Source organism: Alligator sinensis, unplaced genomic scaffold (genome assembly GCF_000455745.1).
Source record: "Alligator sinensis unplaced genomic scaffold, ASM45574v1 scaffold61_1, whole genome shotgun sequence".
Lineage (NCBI taxonomy): Eukaryota > Metazoa > Chordata > Crocodylia > Alligatoridae > Alligator > Alligator sinensis.
In genome coordinates, this window is record NW_005841986.1 from 674,287 (window position 1) to 701,060 (window position 26,774).

General features: G+C 47.6%; 1 protein-coding gene across 1 annotated transcript in view; it reads left to right on the forward strand.

Moving 5' to 3' along the window:
* The window catches only part of SUFU (SUFU negative regulator of hedgehog signaling), a gene marked incomplete at its 5' end in the record, with an annotated part of 112,723 nt that overhangs the window by 31,356 nt on the left and 54,593 nt on the right, over nucleotides 1–26,774 (forward strand). The window contains one exon of the mRNA XM_006021310.3: nucleotides 4,977–5,113. Coding sequence (XP_006021372.1) covers nucleotides 4,977–5,113 — 137 coding nt within the window. The remainder of the gene's footprint in view (nucleotides 1–4,976; nucleotides 5,114–26,774) is intronic.

Here is a 26,774-nt window from a genome sequence, read left to right on the forward strand (position 1 = left end):
CCCCCCCCGAGCAGGCTCAGAGATGAAGAATCAGCTTTCACGGTGTTCAGTCCTGAGGTTCGGTGAAATGATTGTGCAGCCCGTATATTTGAAAACTAACCTTAAATGGCATAGGTCACAAAGGCTGAGTGAAAAGATTTGGAAGGCTTTTTAATTTACCATATTTTCTCACATACAACACACACCTTTTTCTCCAAAAATCACCCCCCCCACCCTGCACGTTGGGGGGGGTGTATTAAGGAGGGAAACCTGATTTTTCTTGTTGGCTTTTAGGATAACTGCTGTGACATCTCTCACAGTTTATTTTCTTTAGAAATGATGTTCAAGGGAGAAACAAAAACGGCAGCTTTGGTGAAGTAGTGAATCAGATCTTGGATCTAGGCAAAGTGATTCATAGGGGTCCCAAAATACAGGGGTACTTTTCTTTGTTTCTGTTTTGGGAAATGCTTTGCATGTTCTGAACATATATGTTAACATGAGGCTTGCCTCCTAAGTAAATACGGAAGGATTTCATAGTGAGTATAGATTGGCTTTTAAAATAAGGCATGAAGAGTAAGGGTATTTCTTTATTCCACATATATATATTTACACATTACAAGCTCGAGAGTAAATGGCTTCAGATCAGACTTGCAGCCCCTCGATTGTTGTTCCCCTTGCGTGCTAATAGAAGACACACCAGCTACATCTGTTCAGAGTTTCAGTCTGCAAAACGGCGGCTTTTTCAGTAACCACTTGTCACTGACAAGCATATAGCAAACATTTTGGATCAGACCTTCAAATGCAACTTCTCTTACCACTGTTTCAATCTATTCAGTGGAATAAAGCCACTTCCAAAGAATAGTTTCCTTTAACCACATTCTTTATTTAAAGATCTGAATGCTGCAAAGTCATTCTTGCCAAGCTGTCAAAGTGGTTGCATTTTTTTGCAAAGAAGAATTTCCTTTAATACACAGGCTGTTTTCATATTAAACCTGCATCATGCTCCGTGGTGGCAGAACGTCTCTGTTTTGCTTCTTTTTGTAGTCACCATGAAAATCGTGTCGTTCTAGCCATGCAGCTTAGGGTTGGATATTCAGATTCCCTTTGTACGGTAGAACTTGAACAGCTTTAGGCAGAACTGAACTAGCGAGGAGTCCAGGTGTTACCTCCTCAATAGCCCCTCTGACTTCAGTGGAGCTACCTGCTTGCAAGGACTCCCCTCCATCCACTTAGCCCTGAAATCATGTGTATATTCACTGAGAGAGGTCGGCATTATGCGGTAGCTTCAACATTGACTCTTGACAGTTTGAGGTAAGGCATCAAAGGTAACCCTGGAATCGACATTTTTCATACCTAGGACAGAGACGCCTCTTTTTCTTTTTTTTTTTTTTAGGAGACCATCCCTTTTGAGACGACGCCTATGAAGCAATCTCCTGTATTAAAAAACCCCTCCAAAATATCCCCAAGCATATGAAATAAAACACTGATCTACAGTTCTGAGACTGCCAGCTTCCTGAAGCAGTTGTTTCAGTTTGTCCTCATAAGCACGGATCTTGGTTTTCTCCGATTAAAAAAAAATCCCCAGTTTTTGAATGAAAAAAGTAACCCCAAATCCACATTTTCCCATGTGATTAAAATGAAACGCCACTAATATATGGATGCATATACAGTGGTCGTTTCATTTTAAGCATGGAAAAATGCGGATTTTGGGTTCCGTTTTTTAATCCAAAAATTGGAGATTTTTTTTTTTATCAGAGAAAACCAGGATCCCTGCTCAGAAGTGGTCCGGCGGGGCGAGTTTTACTGTATGTTTAAATTCTACTTGCGATCCTAAGTTACTGCTGCGGTTAATGGTTCGGTCAGCGCTAAACAGTGCAGTTGTTTTCTGTTTAAAAAGTGCAGTCACGGCTTTCAGTCCGCCGTTCTTGAATACAGCATCTGTCCCTTTTGTAGACAATTCGCTTTTCCTCTAGGTCAGTGCCTGTGGAGTGCTTTGCTAGGAACAGGATTAAGAGGACCCCATGAAAATGAAGAGGCTTTAATGTGCTGGGCAAAGCTGCTGAGTTACGCCCGTAATTTGTGTCTTTGCTGCATTTGTTGTTTTTTCCTCTCCCGCGTAGAAGACTTTAATTATTCACTATCCTTTCTCTCGTTGCCTGCAGTCACAGCTGCTCTCATCTCTGCAGGTTGTTTCGTAGCTGAGCCCCGTCCTTGGATATACGCTGATGTCATTTGCAAATCCGATCACAATTTAACGTGCATCAAAGAAACCCTAATAAAAATAGTTAGGGTTTGCTGTGAAGGGAACAACGTGGCCCTTCTATTTTGTCGTTCTCAAACTCTCCTAGATGTTGCCCCATCCAGAGCTACCTTGAACATTTAGTAATAGCTGCTGAACAGACTGGTTGGAGATGTTCCCTCTGGCATCTCTATACCAATAAGGGTAGATGCCAGGGAGGGTAATGAATACGGGATCGATCCCTCTAGAGAGATTCAGTTCATTGCTCTTCCTCTACAGTGGTGGTTCTCAACCCTTTTTGTACCAGGACCCATTTGCAACCACCGGTGGACAGTCCTGACCCACGGTGCCCTGGCCTTGCTGGTGCCCCTCACTCCCAACCTGTAGCCCCCTGCCCCCTGGAGCTGCCCCGGTCCCATTCAGGCTGGAGTGCAGTGGCTACAGTGGCTCTGGCTCATGCAGCCGGCAGCAGAGTGAATCCGGCCCTGGCACGGGCTGGAGGAAGGAGGAGAGGATCTGGGCTGGGGCTCCTGGGCCGCACCGGGCAGCCTGGCCATGGCATCTCCTGGGCACCTCGCCCCTGAGAGAATGAGCACCAGCTCCAGTGCCACCAGCCCAGCCACGTAGCTCCCTGCTGCCCCTGAAGGGCCCTCCCCACTCCCTTTCCCTGCTGGGGGGGCAGGCACCTTCCCCCTGCCTCCTCTGCCCTGATGCAGTCTCAGTGCCTGGCCACCTTCCCCCAGTGCCAGCAGGCACGCCCCCCAGCTGTTCTCTCCACAGCCCTGCCCCACCAGACAGTCCCCAAGGCCTGGACCTCCTACCCCACCCCCTGTACACTTACGTGCATCCAGCTGCTGGGCCTGCTCCCACCACCCTGCCTGGCTGCATGCTGGCCGTGTGCGTGTGCAGACACACATGCACCCGCTGCCGCCAATCACCCCAAACAGCTTCTTGCAGGCTGGAAGGCTGCCAGCCTATAAAGGGAAACCTGCATTTTTCTGGGTCTTGCTTGCAACCCTTTCAAATATTCTTGCGACCCACTTTTGGGCCACAACTCACCGGTTGAGAAATGCTGCTCTAAAGGATCCAGTCCTGCCACTGAACAGGGTATTGGGCCATTGGTCTGACCCAGTATGGCACTGCTTCTGTTTTTATGAAGACAGACAACCTCTTTGTCCTTATAGTAGCTCTCTCAGCCCTTGGAAGCCCTCGTGGTCCGTGCTCCACAACTGGAAAATGTTCTAGTCAAGCCTTTCCTACTGTCTGTCTGTTTTTAGTATAAATAGACCACTAGGGAATCAGAGCTCATGGTAGAGGTGATATTTTTTTTTAGACCAACTAGGTATTTGTCTGTATCCCATAGACTAGTAATGCTTTCTGCATCCTATCTTTCATGTCAGTGAGGCAGCTGGATCCAAGGAGTTCACAAAGTTTCTCTATGGATCTTTCCAGTAACTATAAGGGTTTTTGCTAACTTGCACAACTCTCAGAACGGTACTGGTTCACAAGATCTTGTAGGATTTCTCCGTGCGATCGATGGATGGATCTCTCTGTGGATAGATAGATAGATCTCTCCGTGGATAAATATAGATATTGGACTTCACAGAACAGCCTATAACAGGCAAGTAAGACATGGTGGCATTAGTGATATTTGCTTCCTTTATACTAACACAGGTTTTAACTCCAGCTCTGTGGATTAAGTCTTTGTACCCACCGTTCCTGTCGACTTGGAGAGATGTTTTGCCGTTTTAAGGGCATAAAATTTGGAACTCGTAAGTGAGGGGCTGCTTGTGGGGGGCCAGTCTTTTGTTTGTTCCTCCAGGATGACCCCCTAATGCTGCTCAGTGCAGCCTTATTGTCCTTGCCCAACTTAGCCAAGTCAAACTGGCACCCAAGCCTACAGAAATAGGAAGTGGCCAGGCATCTGGTGTTTCTGCTGCACCTGGTTCCCGGTTCAACACATTCAGTGCTGCCTGGATACACCAGAGAAAAGGCACCTTGGCAATAAATTCTGCTGGACTCCTACAACGTATATAGTAACAGTTAAAAGAATTAAATCAGGTTTGTAATATTTCTACCTGTGCCTGCAATTTCTACTTTTCTGTTCATAGAATCGTAGAGAATTGGGGTTGGAAGGGACCCTCCAGTGCAGAATACTGTGCGCCACATCCCAGAATAAATACTGTGGCCTTCGTTGGCCCTGAACCCACCCATATGATGTAATACTTGAAAAATATTTATTTAAAGTTCAGTGCCTTGTTATCATTTTTGATGCACAGAAATTTAATTTTATGCATAAAGAATATGAAAATGTAACTTGCTGGCTGTTTCATGAATTTCACATTCCTCAGTGTTCAGTATTCTGTAAATCAAATTACCGCAGTTATCTATGCGAAGTGTACAGCCTTTCAAAAAGCCAAAAAATCTGACTATAAAATTTCAGTGATCCCTGGAAACCAGCTTCACACCAAGGTTGAGAACAATTGTTCTGCTTGAAAGCATTAATGTAACCGTTACTTCTGACCCAAGTCTTGTGCTAGCTGACCCAGTGATTCTGCGCCAGGTCTGCACGTAGACTGAAGCACAACTGGAAAAGGTCTAAAACCTCTTCTTCCAAGGAGGCAGAGGAGAAATGGCATGGCCTTGTGAAAACCGACATATTTTATGCCTGCCTCCTCTTCTCCCACATACCTAGTCCTAAAACCAGTCCTTGTCAAGAAGGCGCATTGTAATTCTTTTTACTTTTTACTCGTTCCAGGTTTACAGGAACAGACGGGCCAAGTGGTTTTGGATTCGAACTGACATTTCGACTCAAGAGGGAAACAGGAGAGTCGGCACCACCTACGTGGCCAGCAGAGTTAATGCAAGGCTTGGCCAGATACGTCTTCCAGTCAGGTACTGTCATGTTGAAGCGTGTTGCTTTGTTTTCTGTCAGCCTGAATTTCACTGTGGTGTACTGGCGTCTTGTGATGTCATAATTCCACACTCCTTTGTTTTAAATTTGACATCTGTCTTGTCTGAAAATACTGTTTTGGTCAAATTGGTTGTGTTTCCAGCATAGCTTGCTTAGGGCATGTCTACACGTGCTTTAATGCGCATTAGCCTATTTTAATGTGCATTAAAGCTTCACTTTAAAAAAGTCTAATTAGAGTTAATGCATATTAAAATAGGTTAATGGGTCTTAAGCGTCACTTAAAAACTGTGTTCTTTAGTTAATGTGCATTATGACAGGCTAGTGTGCATTTTCTTAGTCCCTCACAATGAGGGCATTTGTACACATGTTTGCGCTGCTGCGCCGGGCACTTTTAAAAGTCTTTGGGATTACTTAGAACAAATAAGGTGCTGCTTACGGTGGAAGAAGCTAGCTATTATGTGGCGTGTTAAAGATGGCAGGGAAGAAATCAGGGATACACAGGAAATCCTGGCACTGTTAGTGAGGTGGAAGAGCCATCAGAAAATGTCATACCTTCTGCATTTTTGCAATAACCAAACCCCCGAGCAGGCTCATAAGTGAAGAATCAGTTTTCACGGCGTTCCATCCTGAGGTTTGGTGGAATGATTGTGCATGCAGTACACTTGAAAACTAACCTTAAATGTCATGGGTCACAAAGGCTGAGTGAAAAGATTTTTAATTTACAATATTTTCTCACGTACAACACACACCTTTTTCTCCAAAAATCGGCCCCCTCTCCCCACCCCAAAAAAATTAGGGTGCATGCATTAAGGGGGGAAACTGATTTTATGTCTGGTTTGGAAAAGTCTACGAACTGACTAGGGGCAAGGCGCTGCTGGACTTGGTATTGGCCAAAGGGGATGTTCTAGTCCGTGACCTGAGAATCAAAGGGAAGCTGGGAGACAGTGACCACGTGTTGAGCATTTTCTCTATTCACTGCAAAGCTGGCAAGTCAGTCAGCAGTATGGAAGTCCTCGACTTTAGGAAAGCCGACTTCCACAAGCTTAGGAGGCTAGTTGTTCAGGCCCTGAGAAACCACAGTCTGGCAGGGGAGGAATGCCCATGATGAGTAGTCGTTCCTCAAGGATGCAATCCGTGAAGCACAAGGGAAGTCCATTCCAACCCCACAGAAAAAAGTAGCAAAAGGGCTGGATGACCTCCTTGGCTCAATAGGGAACTCGAGGACCTCCTGCACCTAAAAAAACAAGCTTATAAAGGATGGAAGACGGGAAACACCACTAAGGAGGAGTACCCAGCACTAGCCCACACCTGCAGGGAGCAAACTTGGAAAGCCAAGGTTGAAACTGAGCTCAAACTGGCTACTCAAATCAAGGACTATAAAAAGTCCTTCTTCAAATATGTGAGAAGTTGGGAAAAAGAACAAGGGTAACATTGGACACTTACTAAACCAAGTGGAGCAGCTGATAACTGACACCCAGGAAAAAGCCAGTCTCTTTAACAACTACTTTGTGTTGGTCTTCCGTCAGCCCAGTGGGATCACCCTGCCTGACGAGGCAGGATCACCGGGGAAGGTAATGACTGCACCCGTCATTACCACTGGTCTTGTGAGGGAACACCTTAAGATGCTGGACATCCACAAATCAGCCGGCTCTGATGGAATTGCACCCGAGAGTGCTAAAGTAACTAGCTGACACTATAGCACAGCCTACGGCGAGGCTATTCAAGAACTCATGGCACTCGGGCAACATGCCTGATGATTGGAAGAGGGCCAGTGTGGTGCCTATCTTCAAGAAAAGGAGAAAGGAAGATCCAGAGAACTACAGGGCAGTTAGCTTGACCTCAGTCCCTGGAAAGATCTTGGAAAAAATCATCAAGGAAACCATTATCAACATCCTAACAGAAGGTAATTTCTGAGAGAGCGCCAACACGGCTTCGTGGCGGGTAGATCTTGTCTGACCAACCTGATTTTCTTCTGTGACCAGGTGCCGCATCACCTGGACAAAGGAGAAGGGGTGGATATCATATTTTTGGACTTCAAGAAAGCCTTTGACCCGGAGTCCCATGATCACCTCATGGAAGAAATTGGGGAATTGCGGCTTAGACAATTTCACAGTTCGATGGCTTGGGAACTGGCCCTGTGGACGGACCCAGAGAATGATAGTTGATGGAACCGAATCAACTTGGAGCGTGGTCGCCAGTGGCATCCCCTGTGGGCTCTGTTCTTGGATGCATACTCTTCAGTGTATTTATAAATGATCTGGACTCGGGTGTTATAAGTGGAATGGCTGTTTGCCGACGACACCAAACTATGGGGAAGTGTGGCCACCATAGAGGATAAACTGGCAATCCAGGCCAACCCCAACAGGCTTACAAGATCAAAACCTGATGGCATTCAGTGCTGAGAAATGCAAGGTGCTCCACCTCAGGAGAAAGACCTCGCACCACACTTATAGGCTTGGCAGTAGTACACTCACTAGCACCGCATCGGAAAGAGACTTGGGGGTCATGATGGACCCCAAGATGAACATGAACCACCAATGTGATGCCACAGCTGGCAAAGTGATCAAAACTCTGGCTTGCATCTTCCAATGCATCTCAAACAAGACCCAGAAAGTCTTCCTCCCACTTTACTCGGGCTTGGTGAGTCCACAGCTGTTCTGGGCTTCGCAATTCAGAAAGGACGTGGAGAAGCTCGAGAGAGTCCAGAGGAGAGCCACGGTCATGATCAGAGGTCAAGAGAGCAGGCCTTATGAGGAGAGTTTGAGAGTTGTGGGACTCTTCAGCCTGGAAAAGCGCAGGCTCAGGGGAGACTCGGTGGCAGCCTATAAGTACGTCAGGGGTGTGCATCAGGAACTGGGGGAACGCCTGTTCACCAGGGCACCCCATGAGAAGACTGGGTCCAGTGGTCACAAACTCTTGGAAGACCGTTTTAGGCTAGACATGAGGAAAAACTTCTTTACTCTTCAAGTCCCCAGGGCCTGGAGTAGACTTCCTTCCTGAGGTGGTGCAGGCACCTACTCTGGCTTCCTTATGAAACACTTGGATGTTTATCTTGGTGGGATCATTTGACCCCTGCTGACTGCCTGCCCCTTTGGGCGGGGGACTGGACCGGATGATCTTGCGAGGTCCCTTCCAGCCCTAATGTCTATGCAATATATGACTTAATGGCTTATTGTTCTTCACTCTACAGGTGTTAACAATTGTCTGTCCTTTTTAATGATCCACTAATCAAGCTAAACTTCCTTAGGGCAATTTTGCTGTCTGCTAGCAGCTCCTGGTCTCTCTCCCCCTGTTTCAGAGCTCTTTTGAGAATCGCGGATCTAGCCCTTGGAGACCAGCCCTCAGCAGCAGCTAGGGTTTCAGCTTTAGGTAAGCAGGAAGAGGGGGGTGAGTGAGCTGAAGATCAGGCTTTGTCCCTGCTTTATGCAGCCATAACTCTGGGAAAATCTATTTCTTTATTCTGCCTTTCAAAAACAAGGTAGATTTTATGTTCCAGGGTGTGCTATGTGCGAGAAAATATGGTATTTTGGGATCCTTTATGCCAATTGAAGTAATTTCTAAAATCTCTGATTACCAGGCAGGTAGCCATGGAGATGGTCACCGGATCAGTTTTCCTAGAACTTAATAAATTACTCAGTAACTGCTCTGGGTGTTGCTGTTTCCGAGTCCTGTGACGGACTTCTGCAAGGGAGAGATCTAAGCAAAAACAAGATCATCCTGTTACCTCCTTTGTGCAGATCGCGGGTGCAGCGACCGCATGTGTCAGGCTACTTTCTTTTTAACAGTTGTTCAGCAGATCAACACGCTCCCTAATGTCCCTTATCTTGATCTCAAAAATGTCCCTTGATGCAGCACAAAATGACAGGAGCGCGTGGCTTGAACTTAGCTCTTCCCGTGGTTTGCAAACCTGTGGCCACGCTGTCCTCTCCAGAGTCGGGTCTGCCTGTTCTCACTGGAACTTTTCTGAGCGTGTGAACCTGTGAAGGTGGCTCCACGCTCCTCCCCATCAGGCTCTGGCAGACCTGCCAGGGACTGAGAGCTCAGGAGCCCGCACGGGGGATGATCCTGAAGCAGCCGCATGGGAGAGCTGGCAGCGCTGGTTTAGGTCAGCAGAAGCAGGTGCGCCGAGTGTGGGCCAGGCGTGCTCAGTCCTGTTTCCCTGAGCTGCTCTCTGAAACGGTGCAGACGAGCCCCGAGGTGCTTCCTTCAGACTTTGTGCTGATCGGCACTGATAAAACCTGGTTACGATTTCATGTGGCTTTCGTAGCCTTTCAACATCCCTACCGTTCTGCAAAGGAGGCGTTAAGCAACACAGCTATTGCCAGTCACGTACTAATATCCCATCTCCTTCTGGGGGAAAGAGCATTCAGGGGCCTGGGTTTTGGTAGGATTTCTCAAAACTGTTCAGTGACCGTTAATTACGAAGGCAAACCTCTTAATTCTGGAGCAATCTGGTAGTAAGAGTTTCCTGTGAACACCGGGACACTTCTCATTTCTGTGCATTTCATGTGAATAACAGGTCAGCTGTGCTCGAGTGAGCAACAGGGTTAGCCATTTGCAACAGATTCCTGACAGACTCCTCCGTTGGAAGGCCTCTTATGAATCTCTGCATATATCTTTTTATGAATCTCTGCATAGACGGCAGTTTCATCTTTCCGACCTGACGTCCTATACGCCAGCTTTCTGCAAAATCTGGGAAGGCCAGCTGTATCTGCATTCCTTACCAGCATTTCTCTGTGCCATCTTTTTCATGTTTAATTGGTCCATAGCCTGAAGTGCTGTCTTCAATTATTTAGGCCGATGCTGTCCTTATATTCATCACGGCTTGCTTTAGATGCAGTTTAAATACGTTTTTAGATTGACTAAGTCTCTGAGTAGCATAGGTCTCAGGTAATTTTGTTGCATAGCGTATAAGGTAAGGACTGAGTTTCAAATGCCGCAGTCTGTTCGTGGTACCTTCAGCTCAGTTGCAAGGCTGTGACACAAGCAATCTGTTTCCTGCAATAAAATGAAATGTCATGCTGCTGTGGCAAATAATCAGATTGTATCATGACCCCCAAGTCTCTTTCTGTCATGGTGCTACACTCACTAGCACCACGACCGAAAAAGACTTGGGAGTCCTGATCGACCACAAGATGAACATGAGCCACCAATGTGATGCCGCAGCCAGCAAAGCAAATAAAACTCTGGCTTGCATCCACCGATGCATGGCAGGACCCAAGAAGTCATCCTCCTGCTTTACTCGGCCTTGGTGAGGCCGCAGCTGGAGTACTGCATCCAGTTCTGGGGTCCGCACTTTGGGAAGGACGTGGAGAAGCTCGAGAGAGTCCAGAGAAGAACCACACGCATGATCAGAGGTCGAGAGAGCAGGCCTTATGAGGAGAGGCTGAGCCATGGGACTCTTCAGCCTGGAGAAGCGCAGGCTCAGGGGGACTTGGTGGCAGCCTGTAAGTACATCAGGGGTGTGCATCAGGGGTGTGCATCAGGAACTGGGGGAACGCCTGTTCACCAGGGCACCCCAAGGGAAGACAAGGTCTAACGGTCACAGACTCCTGAAGACCATTTTAGACTGGACACAAGGAAAAACTTCTTTACCATCCGAGTCTCCAGAGTCTGGAACAGACTCCCCCCCAGAAGTGGTGCAAGCACCTGCTCTGGACACCTTTAAGAAATGCTTGGATGCTCATCTCGCTGGGGTGGTCTGACTTCCTGCCCCTTTGAGCGGGGGGCTGGACCCAATGATCTCGCGAGGTCCCTTCCAGCCCTAATGTCTATAAATTGTCTATGAGACCTTCATTGTCCTACAGAGGCTTATTTGGCTAATGTGATTATGATTTGCCTGTCTGGGATAGACAGCCACAGTGCTGTAGCTAGATAGCTCAGGCCCAGTCCCTCCCCGTCAGAGGCGTGTGAGGTCAAAGCACTGACGGGCACACATTTGGGGACAAGCTCAATGATGCACTTCTCCCTGTTCCCACCAATCTCGGGCATTACTTGTTGCCAGTCTTTAGATGCACCCCCTTCTTTCTTAGATGTGGATAGACAAACAACTCTGCTAGTTTTAGATTGTACCAGCCATCATACTGAACCCATGATGATGCTTCACCTGTCTGCTCCTACACCGGTATAAGTGGAGCTAAGTTACTGTAACTTTAATCTGGAATGAAATAGGTTTATACTTCTTTTAGCTGATACTGGTGCAGAAGCAGACAGGTTCAGCATTGATTTGGCTGGGTGTGTACACGTGAGCAGGTAGTTCCCCCCCCTACAATACCTATAGCCCTTCACTGGAAGCTTAGTCTGTTGTGCTCAGCCTCTTGCCCTCCGGATGCAGCTCACTTCTCTTTGCTCCGCTGCATCCCCAGCTATTCCCCTGCGGACCAGGAGCTTAATGCTGTGGTGCCTTCTGCCATTTAAGCTACTGTTACCGTACCCCTCGTTCGCGTTATGACGGCAGGAAGGCTAAAGCCAGCTGGTATTACTTCTAGTCATAGACCAGTGATTTGTAACCAGGGTGCAGTGAGATCCTTTTTTCAAGCAACGTTAGGCGTGCAAACACCTACACGCGATTCACAAGATAAACCCAGAGATTTCAACTAGGAATCCACAGTGTCCAAACCCCGTTGTGGTCTTTGAGATCTCTGCACCCAAGGAATTGCTGTATTAATTTTCCATAGTCAAAAACACGAGTGGAAGCTCAGAGCTGGCGTTTTCTGAGCGGTGCTTTGAGTCTAAAAAAGGGAGAGTGAGGGGCGCTCTTCTAGATGACAGGATTTTTCCCAGGTGGTCTTACCTGCTTTGCAAGGTTGAAACGGATGATGTCTGCACTTTGCACTCCTTGGCTGTAGGCAGAGCTCTCCCAAACACCGTACGCTGGGATATTAGCAGACATTTCGGAGACGGTCCTGTTGTCTTTGAAACACAGGCTGCCAAGGCACGGTGTAGCCTGGATATTTCCTACCTCGCCACATCTGGTCACCCCAGTGTGGCTCTCGGATACAGCCACGACTGGCATTGGTTAAAGACACGGGTATCAAATCAGTAAGACTTTCTTTTTTTCAATTTGTGGAAAATGTACTACTCATAAATGGCCTCTGAATCATTTGATGAACCAAAGCAGCTTGAGTAATGCTCCTTACCTCATTCCCTAAGAAGTAAGAAGAAATAATAGTGGTCAGTATACAGCCCCTGCTGGGGCTGGTCCAGAAGCCACAGCTGGGAGTGGGCTGCAAAACTGTTGGCTGTTATAAAATAGTCTTGTATTCACCCATCTCAGAGCTCAGTACATCCCTCTGAATAATTCACCCAAGTTTGTATTGTAGGTGCTTTATTGAACATTGCAGGAGCGTTGGGGAATGGGATGTAGCTGCACCTGCTGCTTTTCATATGGAGGTGATAGAGTGGAAAATTCATTTCACAATTACTGCCTAAAATAATCCTTGTGGATTACTTACAGTTAAAAAACTGGGTAATCTGTGCCCTCACCCAGGTTTTGTGACAAATGTGTTTAAGCAAATGGGCATTGCACTCCCCGGTTTCGAGCACTGCTGCCTGCCGTACTTTGGAAAATCGGCCTTCTGCGTTGGATTTGGGAGCTCTTGGAGCCTTGGCTTCTCTGTTCGCTGCAGCAAACACTTGGTGCTTTGTGCTTTTCATTAAATGGCAGTGATCCTCTGGTTCAACAAAATCAAGTTTGCAAGTCTCAAAGACTTTTATTTATGGCCTTATCTGCTCTTAATTTTTATCGCTCTTTGACCGTGACCACAAATTCCAGCTCTTGTTATTTTTAGTTTCAAAAGAGGACGACAATCCGGCAACCCTTGAAAATGAAACCTTGCATAATTTGATGACCTTAACTTGTTTTGGTTCATGGATATGATGGGAATATCTTGGGGTAGAAGAAATGTGTGCCTCAGTGCAAACTGGGAAATAAAAACACAGCCCGTTTCAAGGCTTGTTAGATTTGCGGTTAACTCTATATATGCTTCATTAACAGAATAATTTTCCGATGTTGAAAGTTGGTATTTAGCTAGAGGGGATTGAATCAAACTATGCAATACTGTTGACCCTTTCCAATGCAGTCAACTTGTTTTTAAGAAATTGCTCAGTTGGAACAAAAAGGCAATATTGTATTCACATTACACAAAGATAAGCTTATGGTGTATCTGAGCTTACACGGTTTTTATTTTTCTTGGCCTGAGACAGGCGAGTTGTACTTTTACCATTTGCTTTCAGTTGGAGTTTGGAAAGACCTGCCAGTAAATTGTGCATCATAAATGTAACCTGAAAACAGCTAGGGAGAGCATGCGCTGGATTAGGTATCTTGGAAGCTGGAAACAGTGAATATTAGGGGTCTTTTAAAGTCAAGATAACTTCAAAAGTACTGTATTTCCTGAATGCAACGTTCACCTTTTTCCCCGAAAAGCCAGCTGCTGGAAATTGGGCTGCGCATTGTAAGCAAGGAAATACAGTAATAGCAACGCGTCGCTTAAGCTGTGGCTGGGCCCAAGAGGAAGTAACTGCAGGAAGCAGAGCAGTGGGCAGGCTCCGCGGGTAGGCTCTGCTGCGGCTCAGTCACTCGCTGTAAGGGAAGATCTTTTTGTCTTCATTGCGCACAACTAGGTGCATCTCTTATCCCGGGGTTTAGTGTTTGCAGGAAAATATGGTATTAGCATCAGCTCAGGGAGTCCTGTGTGCATTATAACACGCTCACCCATCTCTTTCTGTGATTTTCTTACCTTCACATGGTTTGAAGGATGATATATTGGTGAGTTGCAGTTATTTTCAATGTTGAAGATTAGTATTTCACCCTGGTGGTATGTGTACAGTTTGCTCACCTACTGATTCAGTGGTTCCTGGATGAAGAAGACATGAGCTGTACAAGCAAATGATGATTGAAGCTAAGCCAGGGAGATGAAGCTCCCCGCATTAATGAATACCATGGGTTTTGCTGGTGAGCTCAAGAGGAAAGCTACTTTTATATGGCAGAGTGAGTCTAACCGTCAGGTCTCTCTGGCTTTTGTCCCACTGAATGTTGGGGTTTCATTAAACTTTTTAAAAGCATCTTTTATCGAATTGCTTCAACCAGACAGCGAAGCTCACATGTTGATAGCAGTAGGTCATCCTCATGAACCTCTGCCCAGTGGTTATTAGCAGATCTCAGTGCTCGCAGTATGTATCCTTCCCCTTCGCTGTGCGTGCCTCTCGCCTCTTGTGCGTGGCGATGGGTAAGGATGGCCAGGTGTTGGATTCTTTTCCCCCAAGCCTTTTCCTGACTTGGAGTTAGAGGTAAGAAGATGTGGGAGTGCCATTTGAAGCACCATGAAGGAAACTGCTTCACTCTGGTGAGGTGCTTTTTCTCTCTTCCCAAAGGCGCTGAACACCTTTGTTAAGCTGCAGGTACTCAAAGTGTCTGAAATGCAGCCCTAAAATACGGATTGCCCAAGTGTACCCTGGACCCAGTCCCAAGGCGAAGGCCAGAGCCCTGGACTGGGACTCAGAAAACCTAGATTCTGTTCCCAGTTTTGCCACTGGTTTACTGCCTGGTCTTCGACAAATTGCGGCATGCCTCAGTTTCTCTGCTTGAGTTGGGGATAATGGTACTAACCTCTACAGAGTATTTTGAGCTGTGCTGACGAAGAGCTCTGAGTAAGAGGTAGGTATTCATCTGAATATCCCATGGTGGTCGATAGTGGCGTCTACCCGAAAGCTTACAAATAAAGACATTTTTTCTTTTTGCAACTGTCTAGTTGGTCTAATGAAGGATATCTCCTCTACCACACTGACGACTAGGGGGTCGATAAGCATCACCAGAGTCTTCGTCACCATGATCCTGTGAGGCTGGCAGGCATTTTAATTTTTCTTTTGAAATCGGGACTCGCAGTGATTAAGTGACTTGACTAACTAAATTCACGCAGTCTGGTGTCAGAAGGTCTTGGCTCCTAGGGTCCTGCTGTAGCCACGACCTCTCCATCCGAATACTTCTGGTCTGCAAGTCTCCGGCTCCGTGGTACTGTCTCTTTCCAAACGCCTCTACCCTCACGTGCATGTTTTCCAGTGCTCTTTAGACAGGCAAATTCTTCTGTAAAAGTCCACTTCCTTGAATACAAATGAGATTTGTCTAGCTCTTTTATAAAACACTTCTTATTTCCTCCCAGTAGGATGAATAAAGCCAAATAGATCTGCCTAGTGATATCATTTTTCTGACCCTCTGCACTTTTTTTTTTTTTTTTTTTTTTACCTTAGTCTGAATTATCATTCTGCACTGGTTGCTATGGCTTTGTACAATATATGTGTTTGTCTCTCATCTGTTTGTAATATTGACCTGTTTCCAGTGTGGAAGTGGTCCTGCCTTCTCTGCAGCCTCCAGAATTGTACATGACAAATGTGGGGATTAGCTGTTTCAGCACCACAAAAGAAGAATAAATTGACTTAATTATTTTAACAGAACCTGTTGTGCTGCTAACTTTGTTGCATATAAACACTGGAGTGAAGTTTATAAAATGGACTCTGGGCCAGTTGTTCGTCGCAGGTAAATAGGAGGCTGCCACATTAAATAGGCTGCTTGGCTTAATTTTGCAAAGGGATATGAAAACATCATGTCTCTGGTTCGGATTTGCCCTGAGTTGGTTGTAGCCAAAAGCTGTCATCATCTGGTAACTATTCAGTGGTCCATGTGAGATCAGTTGGGTCTCAGCCTAATTCCTCCTGAACAGATCATTTACCAAAACCCCTCTCAAACACAACACAGACCTCAGTCAACACCACAGTCGGCCTGCCCTGCAGAGTGAGCCAAGCACGGGCTGCAGCTGAAGGCTGCCCTGTTGCTCCTTGTGCATCTGCGATCAGTGTTATACAAATGGCATAAATACATGGCAATTTATGCAACAGCGGGACACGGACAAACTTGTGCTGCCATTGCGAACGGTCTAGGATAATACATTTGTCTCCAGAACGTCTGATGGTGTTTAAAGGACCAAAGAAAACTTATTTGCCTGGATGTTGAATGTGATCGGGTTTTTAAACCCGAAAGCTTGCTAAAAAAAAAATTTCCAACTATTTAAGTTGGTCTAATAAAAGATATCAGATTAACCCAAAGAACCTTGTCATCCTAAGAGAACAGCTTTTGTTAGGGCAGCGAGGTCTCAACATTTTTAGGCTCAAGGCACTCCTTGATAGCCTTGAGGCACCCCTTGGAGAATGCCGGCTCTTAGTTTGCAGTTGTGTTTTTGGCACAGAAAAATACTAGAGCAATTCTCCTGTAGCAAAGGGCTTGGAGAGACCACAACAGGGCAGAGTATTTTTGACACTACGAAGTCCCCTTCAAACTCTCTTGCAAATCACATCTGTACACATAGTACTGCTAACGTGTGCTACTGCAGGGCACCCTTGAAAGGATCCCAGGGCGCTGCGGCGGCCTGATCGAGAATCGCTTCGTTAGGGCCTTGCTAGCTTATTCCCTTGAAATAGGGTTTCTGCCAAGCTGGCCACTGAAGTCGTGCCTGCACGTTAATCTCCCACCCCCAATAATTTCCTATTGGTTTTGTCACTCCTGATGCTCAAGGCTTAAATACATTCATGCTGACTGCTTGTTAGTATTTTAATACGTCACGTCGCCCTACTTGGAGCAAATCTAAATGATGCAACGGTCAAAACGCCAAAGGCTTTTCTCTGCTGGCGTTCCCACCAGCGAAGCTTCTGCAGTACTCGCAATCAGGGGGGGAAAGGCTAGTATAGAGAAAAGAAAGCTTTTGTATTCCTCCTCATCCAGTTTTGCACACACTGTTACACCAAGTCCAGGCGGAGAGGGAATCGAACACTGATCTGCTTCTCTGACGGAGCCACTGTTGGGTTTCCATGAAGCCCTCGTTCTGGCGCTGCTCAGTCTTTGACTTTGCCAGGCTTTTTTCTCTGCTCTGTTTGACTATTCCTGTGAGTGCTCTAGGTTTAGTCCAACCGAGCACAAGGACAGAGTTGCTTTAGCTCCCCCCGCCCCCCCTTTTTGCTTTTTGAATGTAATTTTATACATCTAGGATTTTTTGGTTATAAGGTGGTTTCCCCATCTGGGAGGGAGAGGCAGAAAGGAGGGGGGCAATGGCCATGACTACATGCAACTTTTGAATTGTCGGGATTTTCTCCGGACAGGGGCTGTTTTTGGGGTGGAGAACAACAGCTAGGGTGCCAGGGGGGTCAGCAGATGCAACTGCTTCTCAATCTTCTCTGGATGTACTTAAAGCAATTCAATCTCTGCAAAAAAAACCACTGGATTTTAAATTAGATGTTTTTCCCAATGTTAAGTAGGTGTAAGGCATCAATTCCCATAACTGCGTAGTGCCTCATAGTCTTTTGGTGCCTTTATCCTTCCAACACTGCTGGATGTGGAGAAGTCCAGTTAATCCCATTTTACAGGTCGGGGGCTGAATCACAGGGGTGTTATGAGACTTCCCCCATATCGCTGAGGAAGTCTGTTGTAGAAACCATGACTCATGGGGAAAGGTTGGAAGAATCAGGATTGTTTAGTCTGGAGACAAGAAGATGGAGGGGAGGATTTGATAAGTCTTCAAATACTTGAAGAGCATAGTGATAGGCTCCTTTGGGAAATTTCTTTGGCATGTCGTTATTCATCCCGATCTTTGGAAAGACACTGAGATCCAGGTGTACAATGCAGTTGTCATCCCCATGCTCTTCTGCGGGTGACTTAGAGGTGAAGCCCGGGTGTCCTACCATCATCATCTCAGGACCCTGCAGAGATATCACCAACGCTGCCTCCAGGAAATCCTCCACGTCGAAGAGGAGGATTGCCGCGCAGACGCAGCATCCTTGCTGAAGCCAGCGTTACCAGCATGGAGTTGATGATCCTCAAGCACCGGCTTCACTGGACTGGACGCTGTGTGCAGATGCTTGACTCTCAACTCCCAAAACAAGCGCTCTACTCCCAGCTTAGCTAAGGCCTGGGATCTCTCGGTGGCTGGAGGAAACACTACAAGGATGCATCGCAGGCAGCCCTCAAGGAAACAGGAGGAGCTGGTTGCCATCTGACTCCAGTGGCGCTGCAGCCTCAACCAAGCGGTAGCCGATTTCGAGGTAAAGCACTTTGCCATCAAAGCAGAGGAAGGAAGAGGAGAGGAATCTCAGCCTGCAGCCTGCTCTCTGTTGCAGAAAGGCCTGCAACTTCTGTGCACGGATCTGTTGCTCAAGGACGGGGCTCTTAAGTCATCCCAGGACCCATCAGTGAGCCATGGTAGAGATCATCCTTGAATCGGGACTGCAGATAATAATAGACTCTTGTTATGCAACTGCGGGAGACAGGACAAAGAGCAACAGTTTTAAATGACAGCAAGGGAAAATTTATGTTGGACGTTAGGAAGAGCTTCCTACCGTGAAGCATTGGGACAGGTTACCTAGAGAGGTTGTGGAAGCTGCATGCGTGGAAGGTTTTTAAGAGCAGGTTGGACAAAGGCTTGGACGAAACAGTTCAGATGGAGACAGTCCTGCCTTGAGCAGAGGGCTGGACTGGATGACCTTGTGCAGTCCCTTCCAGCCTGATTTTTCTGTGATTCTGTGATTGAACCCAGCTCATGTAAGTCCTAGACAAGCACCCGAGTCACTGGACCATCTTTCCTCCAGCTCACTAAGCACAACTAGGTTAGGATCTAGCTTGAATTTGGCTAACTCTCTGGCTTTCGTGATAAGCCAGCTGAAACCAAAGGCAAAAGTATAGCTGCTTAACAGTCCTTTACAGAAGGTACGGTACTTTACAGAATTTTGCAGCCAGGCAGTATCCACGGTTTTGCTCTTCCTGAGAGCATGTGTGGACTGATGCTCATGGTTTCTGTATTGGGGCATTCACGTCCTGCTGCACTGCTCCCCTTCTCTTTCATAATCTTGCCTCTGGGATTCAGGCAGACTCGTTGCTGGATGATCCAGGACGAAGCCCTGCTCTCGTTAGCTCGGAGCACCAGAATTTCTGCATCCACCAGTGGAACAGGTTGGCAGTTACATCACCGCAAACGGCTCGGGTTTATAAATCTTTAATCTTCATAGCATCTTTGTTTCACTTCCTCAGCCTGCTCCCCCCCATCCTCGGCTCCAGAGTCACCGAAGCAATGAGAGTCGAATGCTCTGGTTCCCTGATTACGGCACCTCTCCGGCAGATCGCCCGGGTCGGAGTATTGGAAAAAGCCCTGTAAACACTGAGCCATCCCCAGGATGGAGGCCTGATGGAGCTCTCTGCAGGAACTTCGCGGAGGAGGGTGCTGCCACGAGTCATTAATCCTCACTTCGTTGGCACGGGCGGGTTGGAGTCGGACTGGCAGGCTGGGACTTCGTGCTCCCCTACCAGCTCTGCGCTGCATCTCTGCTGCATCTCCTCCCTGGAAAGGCTCTGCCAGAGCTTGAAGACTCCCAGGGAGATGAGAAGTGCTCACAGCCCAGGGTAAATCTTGCACAGGGACACCTCCCCCCCAGTAAAAAGCAGGCGTCTCCTCTCTAAGCCGGCAGTTCCTGTTGTTGCCCGTTAGCAAGCCGTGTAAACAAGGGTTTAAACTGTCTCTCCTTTGCCTTCCCAGCCTCGGGGCGGGTTTCGGGCTTCTCTCCAAAGCAGGGCGCTCTCACGGTGCCCTGCCCTGAAGCATGTCTGGGCCTGCAGAGAAACCTGTGAAGCCCTGTTGCAGGCATTGTGCCTGCCTGGGGAAAGGGTCTGAGTCTGAGCGGTGGGAAGGGGTCTCCCCGCTTTCTCTTCTCCAGAGCCTGTGGCCCAGGAGGTCTCCATTCGCCAGGCAGGCCCGCAGAGAGGGGAAACCTGCCCTTCCTGGACAGTGTATTGCACCCAGAGCGGAAAGAAATCCTTGCGCTTCTTACAGCGTGGGAGGAGGGCCGTAAAACCACAAAACCCAACAGGGGCGCTCAGACAGCGGTAAGCACTTCCAGGTCCTGCCGCCTTCGGTGCCCCAATTTCAGGTTAAAAATATACCTTCAGCTTTGCTCAGCTGCACTCTCTCCCTGCCTGGGACTTGACCTGGACTGACTGCTTTTCCGCTGTCGTCACCTTTAAACGGTTCCTCCTTTTGCTATTCTGCACCCGTCCAGATGCCTGGGGCTCCTTCCAGCCATCAGGTGAGCACGGAGCAGGGATGTTTTGCTGGCGTACATAAAGCTGCCGGTTGCAACTGCCCTGGCGTCCCAGTGGATTTTTAAAACATTTGATTTTGTTCCAGTTGAAAATTTCCATCCGAGCCACCTCCTCTCAAGCTGGTAGCACCACCTCCCATGCTGGCTGCAAGGAGAGGGGAGGAAGAAATAGGTCTGGGGGCTCTGATGTGTCCATGCAAGGCTGCTGTGCAGCGACAGCCTGCAGGCCTTTGGTCCCCTGGGCATTTACTTACCAGCCCTCAGCCCTGGCTCACCCCAGGTTCAGCTCCTGTCTGACGTGAAGGGCTGGCTCTGACTCCACGGGGTCTTTAGCGCCAACAAGAAAATAGCTCTGCTTTGCCCTGCGAAGAACAGCCTGGGTTGAATAGATGATCTCCCTTCTCAGGCCGGCACCAGTCTTCTGGTGTCATCTACTGCTCCAGCCTCCCCGAGGTCCCTGTCCCTTCTCACCCATCCCTACGAGGAAGCAGCAGCAGCCTCTCAGATAGCAAAGGTTTGGTTCGGGATCATTGTTTTTCCTCCTTCTGTCAGAGAACAGGAACCGGCGAGACCTGAAGAGTCGCAGCTCTGAGAACGGGCTCTTGTGCATGGACAGTCCCCATCTTCCAGCCTGTGCAGGAGGGTTTGGAGGGCAGAGAGAAGGTGGAAGAGGGAGAAGTGCTTGACAGGCCTGTCTTTCTCTCTCCTCCCCATCCCGTCTCAGCTTTTGGAGCCGGCTTGAGCAGCGAGGGATGACCGCGGGGAGGGGAGCCAAGACTGAGGTTGACTTATGGCTCAATGCACACCTTCTCGCATTTCATGCTGCCTAGGTATGAGGCACGCTTGTATGGCACACTGACAACATAAATGCACACTTTCTCGTGTTTCATGCTGACAATATAAGGCGGTGAGAATCAGGTCCAGGCAACGCTCTGTCTCCTAAGCCTCTCCCTTCAGCCATACTCCCAGTCCCGTGAGCAGCTAGAATGCTAAATTCGTTGCAAGCCGCCTCTCTCGATGGCCCTGCGAGCAAAGACCCCCATCACTTCCAGCGTGCTGCCGGCTCACAAGAGCGGAGGGAACAAGCACAGCAGGGGCAGCTTTCTGTTCTTGGCCGGGAAGAGAAAAAGCAGTCGTTCGTGTTGGCCAGCACAGAGTTGGCAACAATTGGACTCCTCTGCTTTTCCTTTTTCGAGTCGGGGTTTGCGGGGATAATTACAGGTTGCTTGTGACAGCGGCTGCACCGGGACTTTGTGCAGCTGGGTTAATCATTTTGCACACGTAAGCCAGGAGCAATCGTTACACTCGCATTAGCTTCTTACATGTGACATCTTATCCTGGGTGCCAGGGCAATATGAATAGCTGATATTCTCTTTTCTGCTGCTCTCTGCTGTCGAGAGCTCAGTCCTTGTCGGACTTATTTTTGGATTTGTTGTCCCAGCTTTGATCATCCCCTGGTCTGCTTTCCTTCTGTTCTCAGTTGGCTTCAGCACCTGAGATGCAGTCTTTCTTCGCGGTCCTTTTCTTCCTTCCTGATGTATTCTCAGCTACCTGCATCAAGATTGGCTTTAATAGTCACCCCTTAATTTGTGGATCTCACTCTCGCTTCAGTAACAGCAGTGCTTGGAGTCTGCTCCTGGGTTGTTCTGTGGTAACTTCAGCAGAGCCAGGACTCCCTGCAACACCTTCAGCGGTCAAATATCAAATTGCTTTTTAAGACAAGTACAAGCCCTGTATCTGCCTTTTTAAGGGAGGCTCAGTTATGGATTTGTGTTTGTTTTGGATGTCTGCAGTAGGAAATTTCCCTATCAACTTTCGCAACGTGCCATTGGAATATTTTTCTTACTAACAGCAAAGACTTTTTATCGTTCCAAATCTTGTCCGAAAACTGTTCTCCAAGAGCATTTCGGAGCCCGCTTTGCCACAGTAGAGTTAGTAGAACTGGTCAGAAATAACTTTTTATGTTTTTTCCCATGGGAAATTTTGTTCTTTTGGGGTTTCTTTGTTCTCCTTGGCTATTTGGACATTTCCATTTTCATCTAAGATTTTGGAAACCCTGCTGTGGGGTTATAGTTCAGGCACATTATATTCCCACAGGCTAATAGGCTGGGCTCCCAGGTCAGCCTACATTTCCCACAGTACCCATGGCTTTCTCCCTTCTTCCCCTGCTTGAGAGGATGACGCCCGTAAGAGAGACTGGGAATGGACAGGAACCTGGGAATGGACGGAAACCTGAGCACAGCTCCCCCGAGGCATTACGGCAGCATTTTTAGATAGAAACGCTGCAGATTTTCAGCAGAAGCAGTGAAGTAAAGACCCCATTTTCTGTCCAGCATTTATCGTGGAAATTTTCCTGTCTCCCTTAGAGGAGTTGCTTGCACTTCCTGCCTCACGTGGAGCTGGTAGGTGCCTGGAGCTGTCTCTCGGACCTGGGTTAGGAGTCTCAAGAGTCCCTGGAGGGGCAGGAGTAGTCACAGGGGACACCGGGGGGTCAGGTCAGGCATAAATAGGTTGGTGCCTTTGGAGGCTAACAGGACCCCCTGGACGTTTCAGCATGGGAGCAGAACGGCCTCAGTTTACCACCTGCCAGCTGTCCTACATCACTTACGTCAGCTGTCCTAGACCAGAAGTTGCATATTTTTTAAACCAAGACATCCTTTCAGACCTGAGCTTCAGGCCTTAGAGGTGACTGAGCCAGGCGGGATACTGAAGTAGTCTCTACATAAACCAGTTTAAAACACCGTGCTGTTGGAAGGGAATCTCCCCCCAGCCTGTCCCACACCCCAGTCTGGGGCTGTTCATGAATAAGCATCGTCCCTTTAGAGGTACCTGCAGGACATATTTCCAGATCGTACAGCCGAACCAGCGCGAATACGAAATGCATGCCTGCTGCACAGCTGGCCAGCGATCGCTAGGCCTGCTTTCCAGTAAAGCAGTCTATAAAAAGCGGCAGCCCTGGTCGAGTATATGGCCTTGTGAAACGACACACTGCACAGGTGTTTCCTGCAGCCTCAGCGTGGGGGAAATGCTCCGGATGTGCCCTGGTGCTTCAGAGCTCCTTTCCAATGCCTCTGAGTTTTCAGCTTAGTGCATCCACGTCGGCTCTCGCGTTGGGCGTTTATACACGTGCTCTGTGGGGGGGGCGTTAAATAAGAGTGGCTCCGAGGAAATTTGGCAGCAGGGAGGGTGGCTGTATTACCAGATTCTCCCAATCAAGCCCCACTCAGTGGGTTGGGGCCGGGCCACCCCCTTCTCCTCGCAGCTGGGTCAGGGCTGGTCCCCCACCTCACAGCCCCTTCCCTGCTATGGGGCCAGGTTCTGCTGGGCTCCCCCCCCCCACATGGCTAGATGGGGCCCTGCTGTGACCACCCCAGGTGCCAGATCCGGACCACTGGCCGGATCCGGCCCGCGGATGAACCAGGCACTGCCACCGGCCAAAGAGGATGAGCACCCTTGCTCGAACGTAACGCTCTACCAGTGACGGCTGTGACGTACCGCGTCTCCGACGCTTTTCCCACCGCGTTGTCGGGCCGGCCAGGAAAACCCGACGCCGGCCTCCACCGCTTGTCGTGCTGCCGGAGGTGCGCTGCGAGTCCCCCCCTCTACGCCTTTCTGCCTGCTTTCAGTGCAGTCGCCCAGATGAACAAAAAGGTATTTAGAGTCTTTAACTGGTATGAATTGCTGGGACGCTGTTGAAAGGCTCATTAAACGTCGTTTGCGGAGAAAAACGGGCTGGACTTTTGAAGTTAAGTGTGAGCTGTGCAATAAAGGACTTCTTTTAGTTGACCAGCAGGTTGAAAATACAAGATCAGTCGCTGTTCTGTTTTCAGAAACTCGGTCTCCCACCACAAAGGCCCAGCAGTGTGTACAGTACTGATAATCTGTTTTTTCACACATTTCTTTTCTTTTTTTTTTTTTTTTTTTAAAAAAAACCCCTTGTGTCTATGCCCCCTTGTTTCCAGAAGCCCAGTTTGAATCCCTGTGGTGGAGCTATTGTTTAATTGTGCTCCGAGCATTTAATTCTTGCTGAGGCATCTTGTCTATGTTGCATACAACGAACAGCACAATGCGATGTCTTCTGCAAATCCGCACCTCTTTAGAGCTCCCAGATGATGGTTGTTCCCCACTGTTTTCATTTCCCAGACAGGAGGTGAGTGAGCGCAAAGCCAAATTGCAGAGGAGAGAAACTTGGGCAGGGAGAGCACTAATTATTTTTCCCTAATACACATACCTCATGGCTTTTAAATTCTATTAATTCCTTCTGTGGGCCAGGCCTCCACCCCATGCGGCTCCAGCTGAAAAAGGAGTTATGAAAGTCATGCTGCCAGCAGACCCGGCAGATTACATCACTGCGGCTTCCCCCTTGGCCCTCCAGCTGTTAAAATGCTGTGCAGAATTGACAGTCTCATAGCTGCAAATAAGGGATAACTTCACCACCCCCAGTTTACAGAGTGCCCTGCTCATCCGCATATTGGATAAAAGGCATAATTTGCTTAAATGCATCGCCTTAAAACTGGTCTCTTTTTTTTATTTGTCTTGTTTACATTATAACAAACTGCACTTATCTGCATATTAGTTAAGTGCATAGAAAGTCTTTGGCTCTGTGCACTGCTTTGTGATCCAGCGGTACTGTTTTACTCCAGCCTTGGTGAAATTGGTTAAGAGCCCTCCATTTCAAGGTTTGAAGAGCAGCACCGAGCTGCCTTGGTCCTCTCCATTTCATGGCTGTATAAGGTAAGGAGCCTTAATGACCTGCAAAAGGTTTAGCTGAGGGGTTCCTGTACTTAATGAGAATTGTTCACATTTAATTCTGGATAAAGGCCTGCTCTCACTACCTGTATAGCCTTTTTCATTCTTGAGACTATGCACTTAAATGGAGTACAGCAGGTTTTAATTTAAAGTGACCAGTGGATGAGTTGAATAAGAGCTTATTCTTTATATTATTTTTTTTATCATCTCCTGAGTAACAGTTAAGAATGACAGTGTTTGCTGGGGTGCTGTTCAGACATGATTGTAAACGAGCAACTCTTATATCAGGTAGGGAACGTGTGTTACTGAGCAGGCTTGAAATATTTTAGGTGATTTTTTTTTTTAATGTGGCCAGTATACTGCAGAATTTGGCTTTTCTTCTGCCCTTATTATTTTTTTCCCCAAATACTATTAGCTGTTCAAAAGGAAAATGAGTTCAGGAAATTGATAACTGATCTAGTCTATGTAATAAATAGATTGCCTGCAATGGTCTCAAGGTGCAGCAAGGCAAGTTGAGGTTGGATATTAGGAAAAACTTTCTCACGAGGAGGGTGGTAAAGCGCTGGAACAGGTTACCCAGCGAGGTGGTGGACTCTCCATCCTTGGAGGTATTTAAGACCTGTCTAGACAAAGCCTTGGGTGGGTTGATGTAGCTGGGGCTGGTCCTGCTTGGAGCAGGAGGTTGGACTAGATGTGAGCTCCCTTCCAACCCTCATTTTCTATGGTTATTAAAAACAGGCTAAAGAAAATCTCTTTAAATTACACACCATGTATGTACATGCTTTACATTATGCACCTTGTACACGCATTATACAAATGACACACTGTCTGTAGTGGGATACCAGTGTGACAGTACCATCATACCTGCAACTATGTGATAAACTGCATTTTTTCCCAACTTCTGGCCTCCTCCTCTGCATTTTGGTCCCTAAGACATCAGGGAACTATCCATAACCTCCTCACCTTTGAGCTGTTATATTAAAAAAAAATCTAGTCACAATCTGCCTCTCTTTCCAGCCCCTAAATATGAAATTTCTCCCAGTGTTACATTAGTTCAAGGTGCACAGTTGGTCCCCTACATGTGAAACTGAAATCTCGTAGAAACAGAAGGATTTTTCCCCTTTGGAGACACGAGATCCCAGACTTCCCCTTGGTCTGGCCCCTGTGAGGGATGCAGTCCCCCCGTCCACAGGCCGGTAACCTCAGTCACATACATCAGGGCATAGTTTTTGCAAATAGGGATTATGTCTAGGCCACGAGAGTCAAGAAATATCAGTGGGGAGATGGTATTATGATGTGATGATATTATATTTAGTGATCAAAATATAGCAAAAAATATGTTTCGGATGCCTGTTCAAAGTTTTTCAGTACTTCCAAAGAGCATGTGCCATGTTTTGTGCAACTTGATGGCAACTTCCATTGGGTTATAAAGGAGAGGTCTTTTCCAAGGAAGTTAATTCAGAACAACACGGACCAACACCAGAAACAGGCTAAAAACTGGATGCAACAAATAGAGCCTGGATTTCAGAAATCTCCTCCCTCCACTTTTTATTTCCACTAAATGAAATACTGTGAAATAGCTCCATGGAGGAAGGAATCTGTGAGAAGGAGGTGAGCATGTTCTTGCTCCTTAATGTTTTTCTATTTTGTCTAATAAAGGAGAGGTGTGTCTAATTGGACAGCACCATGTATCGCGCACCAGGCACATGCATGGTGATTTATAGACTGATAAGACCTGCCTGAGAGAAGGCAGGTTCTCCGTTT